The sequence below is a fragment of the Eretmochelys imbricata genome, chromosome 18 (genome assembly GCF_965152235.1).
Source record: "Eretmochelys imbricata isolate rEreImb1 chromosome 18, rEreImb1.hap1, whole genome shotgun sequence".
Lineage (NCBI taxonomy): Eukaryota > Metazoa > Chordata > Testudines > Cheloniidae > Eretmochelys > Eretmochelys imbricata.
This window is the reverse complement of record NC_135589.1, coordinates 17,937,785-17,947,258: the sequence shown is the minus strand read 5'-3', so window position 1 is coordinate 17,947,258 and position 9,474 is coordinate 17,937,785. Positions and strand designations below refer to the sequence as shown.

General features: G+C 42.3%; 1 protein-coding gene across 1 annotated transcript in view; it reads left to right on the top strand.

Annotated features, from left to right (window-relative positions):
• Nucleotides 1-209: 209 nt before the first annotated feature.
• CFAP74 (cilia and flagella associated protein 74) overlaps nucleotides 210-9,474 on the top strand; it is a 105,299-nt gene continuing 96,034 nt past the window's right edge. Inside the window, exons 1-3 of the mRNA XM_077837397.1 lie at nucleotides 210-241; nucleotides 7,813-7,969; nucleotides 8,890-8,980. Coding sequence (XP_077693523.1) covers nucleotides 7,840-7,969; nucleotides 8,890-8,980 — 221 coding nt within the window. The 5' untranslated portion in view covers nucleotides 210-241; nucleotides 7,813-7,839. The remainder of the gene's footprint in view (nucleotides 242-7,812; nucleotides 7,970-8,889; nucleotides 8,981-9,474) is intronic.

The following is a 9,474-nucleotide window of genomic DNA, read 5'->3' as shown; positions in this document are numbered from 1 at the left end:
CTTGGGGGGGAGAACACAGAAGCCCAAAGACGGCAGGGCTCCTCCCTAAGTCAAGCAGCTGGTTAGCTCGCGGGGAGTCACAGCGAAGCGGGTTACGCGGCTGATGGACTTCATCTTTGCAGGGTTAAGGCTTTAACGTTTCTTCCTGCTCTCCCCCCGCCGCTCTCCCAAAGTGGTTCGTTCCGTTGCCTTAGCGGCTCCGACAACAACGGGCGCGGGGCGCGGGACGCGGCTCGGGGAGGTAGGTGGGGGAGTCGGTTGCTGCCGCCCGTTGGTGGCAGTTGAACCCCTGTCTCGGTGGGGTGGTGCCATTAGCGCAATGGCTGGGGGATTGCTGAGGTGCCGGCCTGCCCCTTTCTGCCGGGGTGCCCGAACTTAGTGCAGCCCCTGACCCTCATGCCTCACCCGCTAGCTGAAGGGGGGCTTTGGGGCCCACACTGTCTGGGGCAGACACGATTTTGAGGGGCTGAGCTCCTCTGCCTCCTCCTGTCCTGCAGTGGGGGGCGAGCCCTGTCCCCAAAACCGATGTCGTGACCTGTCATGTCCTGGTGCGCTTGCATTACCTCCAGGGGTGCGCTATGCCCCTGTGTTCTGGGGTGGCTGTGATTTTGGGGGGGGGGAGTTCTCCCTGCTTTGCCAAAAGGGACGAGTCCCTGCCCCCAAATCACGGTCACAAGCCCTGCAATGTCACGATGTGTTGTGACTGGACAGCCGTGCCCTGTTGCGACATGTCGTGTCCTGATGCCCTCATGTTATGGGGTGCGCTATGCCCCTATGTTCTGGGGCTGTCGTGATTTTAATGGGGCGAGCAGTTCTCCCTGCTTTGGCAAAGGGAACGCGTGCCCTCCCCCAGATCACTGTCACGAGATTTGCAAAGTCGTGACGTGTTGTGTCCTGCCACCATTGCGTTATGTCACAGGGTGCGCTACGCTCCTATGGTCCAGGGCTGTCATGATTTTAATGGGGCAATTAGCTCTCCCTACCCTGCCAAAAGGGATAAGGTCCTTCACCAAAATCATGCTCACAGGCTGCAGCTGTGAAACATAATGAGGCACCGCACTACAGCATGATAGTGTTATGACGTAAGGATGGTATGTCAGGTTGCGGTATGGTAATGTCATGCTTGGATGCAGGATTATTGCACTCGCAATAGTTGCACTGCATGTTGTCTCCCACCATTTCACAGTGATATTTTAATGTGACATGTTGTATGGTGACAGTTTGGCTCAATCTCATTAGATATTTGCAACACCATGGTGGCATTTTGACACAGCATGATGGATACAACTGTATTGTGTCATATTATGCACGACACTGTTGTGATATGCTGTAATATATTTGATCCAATGTCATGTGTCAAGTGGGCATTTTGACGCAGTGTGATGTTGTGATGCAAAATAGCTATTCTGCCATATGATGAAACTTTTGATGTTACATGCCTTTCACTGCCCATGTATTTATTATTTTATTTAAAGAATTATCTGCCAATATAGATTATGCATAAAACAGACCAAAAACGTTAGTACAAAAATATATCACAATAAATTTTGACCCAATTCAATCAGTTATGTTGCCACATTTCAAGAGAAATTAGACTTAATTAGACTTAATTCTTGACAATGTGAAGTTTTGTCAGAATGTATTCATATTGCCTCCCAATACAATGACCTTTTGATACATTGTTGTGTTATGTTGTATAGTATGGTATTGTAATGCTTTGCTGTACTGTTTTGACATCATGTTATTATCTGATGACCTTCTCATGTACTGTGACGCTCAAAACTAGGTTGTAGCTTCAGTCTCTTTTGCCTCAGCTGATACTTCATGGAAAACTGGAAAATGGTCTATTTAGAACCAATTTTATTTCTGTATCACACAAGTTCTGTATATATATATATATTTTTTACTCATGAGGACAATAGGATCCCAGTTTAATGTTGCAGGAAAACACGTTCTTTGTTAAGCTTTGTAACACTTCACCCCCCTCTGTCAAGTGCTCTGGGGTACTCAGATGAAGCACACAGCATTATTATTAATTATTTTATTTGCTCCTGTTTCTCATCTGACGGTTAAAATCAAAATGTATTTATGGTATCATAGTTCATGCAGCGGTGACTGATGCCACAAATAGTGAGGTTTATGGGACAAATTCTCCAATGGTGTGAGGAATACAGCCCTGTGAGTTCAAGGTGGAGTTAAAGCTGCAGAAATTTTTGAGCTGTTGAATAACCAAAAGACCTTTTCTTGCAAGTGATCTTAATAACAGAGAGAATGCAAGAAAGAAGAAAATACAGCCCATGGCAACAGAATGGTTTCTACGTAGAATGTTTTTTCAAAGTTTTCCATGAAGTGTCAGTGACTCTTTAAACTTTCTGTACAAATACGATCATTTTTTGTGCATTATTCCCCTCCATGCAATGGTATAAAAATAGGTCATGCTAATTTTTTATAGTAAAGTGCTGATGCTGTTTTTAATCCTTATCCATGTTATTATTGTACTTATGGTGTATGTTAGGTATCTCTTTGAAATCATTTCTTGGTTGCTGCTCAGTTAGGACCTGATCCAATGCCCATTAAGGTTAATGGGAGACTTTCCATTGGTTTTAATAGGTTTTGGATCAGACCCTCCAATTATCCTTCATTGCCACATGTAGCATAGTCTCCCATCTGGAAAGCACAAGTTTCTCTTTTCACAGAGGGTGAAATTTTCCCAGCATCATTTGGTTTGGGCCATGGAAACTCCAGTACTTTCATTATGTGAGAAGGTGGAGTGTTGTGAGTCACAGCTCAGGGAGGAACTCCTACACCATCCGTAGCTCAGTGGTTTGAACATTGGCCTGCTAAACCCAGGGTTGTAAGTTCAATCCTTGAGGGGGCCATTTAGGGATCTGGGGCAAAAATTGGGGATTGGTCCTGCTTTGAGCAGGCGTTGGACTAGATGATCTCTTGAGGTCCCTTCCAACCCTGATATTCTGTGATCAGGTAATCACACCAGCCACTGCTGCCTCCACATGATAGAGGTGGGCTCTTCACAGTCCATTGTAGAGGGATAGGGACATGATGTAGAATCCACAAAAGGACTGAGGCACTGCAGTGCTGTGTGTCATGGTGCCTAACTGTTAGGCACCTAGAAAATCACAGGAACCATACTGTGATCCACAAGGCTGAGTTAGGCTCCTAGGTTCCTTATATGATGAATGAGGTGAGATAGGTGCTGGGAAATGAAGTCCACAAAAGCCAGCAGACTAGGCAGCTCTCTGCCTAACCTAGCCAATGGGAGATGCTGATTTGCTAAGCCCTGCCCCTGCCTTAGTAATGCCCCTAGGCATTACTCTGCTAGTGATGCATGAATGGGAACCCCTCTCTTGGCTCTGGCACCTATGTAGTTTCTTGAGGAAAAGAGAGAGGTGCCTGCCTCGCTCCACACAAAACGTCCAGAGGAGGAGCTGGTGTTGCTACTGCCCACCTTATAACTTTTAGCTCAGTTGTTAGAGCATTGCTCTGGGATGTGGGAGATACAGGTTCAATTACCCCTTCTCCCGCCGGCAGCGAGGGAGGAAGGGTTTCGCACCTCTCAGGAGAGTGCTCTAACCACTCAACTATGGGCTATTCTGATGTGGGGATCCCTGTGTCTCTCCTGTTGAAGCTCTTCCACTGTGGATAAAGAGTGATTGGAGGAGGGACTTGACCCAGGGTTTGCTGCCCACCATTTGGGTGCCCCAACCGCTGGACTATAAAGTCTTTCCCAATCTCTCTCTCTCGCTCTGTGTCCAGCCCAGTTATTCTTTATTTATTTATCTAAGTGGAAGAGTTTAAACAAGAGAGAATGATATTAGATTAACCCATAGCTCCATGGTTAGAGCAGTCTCCTGAGAAGTGGGAGATCCCTGTTCAAATTATTTCACCTACTCTGCCAGGGAGGGGAGAATTGAATCTGGGTCTCCAACATCTCAGGTGAATGATCTAACTACTGGGCTAAAAGTTATAAGGTGGGCACCATGACCACCTCTTCTTCCTCCTTGAATGTAGAGTGAGAGAGCAGTGTGTATGTCCAGGTGCCAGGTGAGTGAGTTTGGTGGAAGTTTTGGGGATTGCAGTGGGGGATGCATGAACCTAAATCTGCGTTTAGGCACCTAAGTAGCTTGGTGGATTCCACCCATACTCTCTGGCTGATGATTATATGGAACCAGAGGCTGCATGCCCAGCTGAAGGAGCAACCAGGGAAAGTGCCATTCCCCCACTCACTACCCCAGCATAGTTTCCCGGCACAAAGCCTGCTTAATAAGTCCTTGTCTACACACAAACTTCTACCACTTTAACAAAAGGCATGCTTAAAACCAGTTTGTTTAAACCAGTACAAAACCCTTATTTGGGTTTAACACTGTCTTATATTGATTTAGCTCAAATTGATTTGAGTCCCAATCCTGCAAAGACTTAGGCACATACAGTTGAATTCAATGGGGCTACTTATGTGCATAAAATTAAGCACATAAGTCTTTGTGTGAATAGTCTTAATGATGTACCATCTGGTAATAACTTCAAGTGAATGCCACAAGGTATTTACTGAATGTGGGTAAATTTTATCAACATTGGGGAAGTATTTTCTGGTAACAGTGAGAGAACTGCATCAGAAACAAAGGTTATGAGGAAGTGACTCAAGCTGAGCCTACTCTATACTGGTAAAGTGTCACGAAGGTGGAAGGGTTATTTTTGTCTTTGTATCAGAACCTGTGGGATAGGACTGTAATATTTATATGGATCCAGGGAAATTATAAATTGTTCCGACAGCATGCTAACCACATGCCAAAACCTGTTGCAGCTGCTTTATATCTGTGAATAAATATGTCACACACAGCAAATTCTGTATGTACATTATTAAAATGTCACACATGTGGTATCTGTGTGACTAAACAGATCATATTCAGCACTTACAGTGTTTCAGCTATTGTAGCTCCTTGACTAAACAAGTCACACTTGGCAGGGTTTGTTTGTTTGTTTGTTTGTCATTGCATATGTAATAGTATTTTAGCTGAATAAGGGTAGGTCTACATAGCCCATGGCAGCGAGTCTCCCTCAGGCTCACTGCGCTCATGCTACCGCACTAAAAAGCTGTGTAGACAGAGCTTTGAAGCTGCACCTCTGGCTGGAGCTCAGTCTCTGAAGCCTGGGGAGGGAGGTGGGCTTCAGAGCACAAGCTCCTGCCTGAGACGCAACATCTACACAGCTACTTTTAGGACTGTAGAGCAAGCCCAAGTCTGTCGACCCAGGTTGTGAGGCTCGCTGCTGCAGGCTATGTAGACATGCCCTAAGAGGGCTAGATTGAACAAGGCTGCAGACCTTTTGGCTCTAGTACTATAGAGGTAGCATTGAGGCTTTTTCAAGTTACTTACTAGCACTAAGGGGTCAAATCCTTCTCAATGTATATGTATGCCTAAGTGCTTTTTGCTGGATTGGGGCCAGAGTGTTCAGCACCTTGATAGATTTAAGCCATTGTTTAGTTTGGTATTTGTTTACATTATATATATTTCACTGTGAGTTGTTCACCCTGACATTTTTATTGAATTTGAGGGCTGTTGTGTTGGGGTAAAATTTTCAAGAGCTCCTAAGTCCTATTTTCAAATATGACAAGCATTTAGGGTCAGATTTTTAAAGGTATTTAGGCACCGAACAATGCAGTTAGGCCTCAAGTAAGATTTTCAATGGGAGTTAGGCACCTAATCGCTTTCTGTGCTTTCAAAATTCCCACTAGGCACTTCTATGCATCTTTAGATGTTTAAGTATCTTTATCATTCTGACCCTACGTGCTTGAGTCACTTTTGAAAATGGGAACTTTTACTCTTGGTTCCCTCTTCACCTCCATTTTGCTTCCTAAGGTTCAGTCACATGCATGATCATAACTGGGAGTCTGACCCTCTTTCCCGCTTTCTTTAATATTTAATTCATAGAGAAATTCAGTCAGCAAATAACAGTTCTTATACTGTGCAAACAGACTTTGCCCTCTCTGTGAAACAATGGGCCAGATTTGTTCTGTTTAAAAATCCACAACAATTGTGCTGTTGAATGTTAATTGTTTGTTATTTTCAGTTGCTAATATGCTGCATCCAAACAGTAATGAAATATCTGATATTTTTGAAAAACAATTTACACAGAGTGCTATAATAGAAATGATAAAATAATAATAGACATACTTTTTACCGATGCCACTAATTAGACTGTTTTCTCTACTGGTTATGTAGTAATTCAAACACAAATTGTACTAAATCTGATGGACCCGATTCTTCTCCCATTGACACAGGTTTTAATTCTGATGGAATTGCTCCCTGGCTTACATTGGTGAGAGTGCATTCAGAATGAGGCTGGCTAAATCTCAGATCCACAAAAGCAGGGAAATTTACAATTAAAGATTAAGTAACCAGTGTGTGGTATCTAGATGGCGCACTAGATTCAAACTAGTTTGTACATTTTAGGATACAATTTCTGTATAAAAAAGGAGTTGGGTAAAATGACCTAATTGTTCTTTTTCAACTCTAGGCCCTGATTCTCAAGTGATGTAAATTGGCATAGCTCCATTGAAGACAATGGAGCTACCCCAATGTACACCACCTGAGTTAATGGCTCCTAGTTTTTATCATAACATTAAGAATCTGATTCTTGCAATACTTGTGGACTGAAACCTCTCACTGACTTATAGGATGTTTTGGGTTCACAAAGACTGTAACACTGAACCTTAATTGTGCATCCTATAGACCAGGGGTGTCCAACCTGAGCCTGAGAAGGAGCCAGAATTTACCAATGTACATTTCCAAAGAGCCACAGTAATATGTAAGCAGCTCCCCATCTGCTACCCCTCTCCATCCCCTAGCGCCTCCTGCTCACCGACAGCCCCGCCAATCAGTGCCTCTCCCTCCCTTCCCATGCCTCCCACCCGCCGTAATCAGCTGTTTTGCAGTGTGCAGGAGGCTCTGGTGGGGAGTGGGGAGGAGCGAGGGCATGGCAGGCTCCGGGGAAGGGGCAGGGGCTTTGAGGGAAAGGGTGGAGTGGTGGCAGGACCTGGGGCAGAGCAGGGGGTTGAGCAGTGAGCACCCCACAGCACACTGGAAAGTTAGCATCTGTAGCTCCAGCCTTGGAGTCAGCGCCTATACAAGGAGCCGCATGTTAACCGCTGAAGAGCCGCACACTGCTCCAGAGCCACAGGTTGGCCACCCCTGCTATAGACATTAGGTACTGGACACATGATACATGCATGCACTATGAATATCCCTGCTTTTATTTCTATTCACACCCATATACTTCTTTGGGAACTGGATTTGGCCCCTATAATACCTAAATAATGTTTTTGTTAGGTACATTTCCATGTTTTTTAAACTGATTTATCTTCATACATTTTTTGTACATAATTTTGTTAAATGAAGCAAACCTATGCTAAAAATCTGTTTTCTTGTCAATTGTCATAAATAGCTTGCTGAGTGAAATTATATTTTTGAATATTAATAAAAATGAATTAATATAGAACACCTGACATTTCTCACAAAACTAGCAATCACTGGGTTAAAATGTGACTGGAAGCACTATGTCATTGTTGACCTTATTATGGTAGGAAAATACGCTGGAAATGGCCTAGTTTTCTCTTTAAGAGATCCATTAAAATCCAGACTCAAAGTGTGCAGCTAGTAATTAAATGTTAAATTGTAGCCAATTATTTCACATATATGAAATATCTGCTTGATCAAATGTGATTAGTTCATCTCAAAATATAGTCAGCATTTGTGTGTGGAGTGGGAATATTCATACACCAATTATTTCCTCTGGTAGCTGAATTCTATTAAAAGAATTGCCAGTATGGAAGATACTGAGTTCTTTGATATTTGTGAAAAGGAACAGACAGCTGCTACACCATTTTTGGAACAAGAAAAAGATGACAACGACAGTGTAACAGATCAGTTCTGGAATGTGGCGAACCAACCGAAAGGTAAAGGTGAAATATTTTGCTAATTTACAAATACTGACATATTAATGTACCTACTCATTTGGCTCTTTGAGACAGTACAATACAGTACAGTCCACACAATAGATTTGGAGTCAAACTGAGAGCTTAGTTATATTGGTATAAATCCAGAGTAATTCCATTGACTCCAATGAGGTTACTGCAGATTTATATCAGTGTACCTAATTATAATCTAGTCTTTCACTGTGTATCCCCAGTACCTCTACTTCTCAAATCAAACAGTTGCTCACAGAGATACTGACCGCACTAATCAGGGTTTGACTGTGTAGTTCCTTAGTATTACACAAGGACAGCATACAAATATTTTACTGGATGCAACCTTCTTTTCTATTTTCATGCCCTATTACCAATTATTACTCAGAGTGCAGTGCTGGTACTGACCTTAAAATGAAAAATTTCTTAGGCAAGCATTTTATTTTTTCATCATCATCCTGGTACATGGAGACTACATAAATATTTAGTGAGAAATCATTCTATTATTGTTGCAGCAAGCTAGAAGAATGAAAAATATATAAATGCATGCAGTGTAGAATAGGTTAGTGTTTGTTGACAGCATTTTATTATACTGCCTGTCAAAACCTATCAATGATCCATAAATCCTGAATTCCATTTGGCTAATACAAACTTTCTTCTTATAGCACTTACATTTGATCGTCAATGACAGTTCTGTAATGAAGGTGGAGAGCATTTGTCTGTTTTATTTCCCAGGTGTAAAATTGCTTTTAGGTGTATTTTGTGACGAGAAGTTTTTGATTATACACAGCAATAAAGCTTTTAAGATGTCATCTCCGTGCTGCTTGTCATGTTTTGACTTGGCAGGAAATGTACATTTTAATGTCCAAAGTATCTTTATTAAACTGTTGTTTTTCTTTAATTTTTGTTAGGACACAAGACTGGAGAAGAGTCAGAGGAAGATGATAAAATCAAAAGCAAGGATGCTTCTGAAGGAGTTGGAGAGGACTTTGATTCTAGTGGGTGAGTAATTTGTATACTCAGTCATCAACTATGCTGGTAATTTCTTATATGGTTTTAATTTGCTTTTTGTGGGAGAAGATTTATTTATCGGGACTTCAAGAATACACTGGATTTCTTTATAGGAAGTAAGAATTGTAGGCCTTTCTGACAAAGCTGTTCTAGTAATGGAAAGCAGCAAGGCATAGACAATAATGGTAAGATGCAGACAAATTTTGGGCCATATTTATCACATGGAATTTATTGGGATCTGCAAATAAGTGAGACTTTTGTCTGTGTAAGAACACCAGGCTCGGGTCACATGTTGTTGAACAGATAGGCATCAATATAATTGTACTAATGCTACTTTGGGTCTGCAAATAAGCGGTACAGCAGATTATTATACTACTAAAATCTCAGTAGACCACAGTTAAAAAATCTAACACAGGTCACATGTGAAAATGAGTTTGGTGGTTTAAACATGGTCCAATGGAGGTGCTGCTTCATTTTGATCAAAG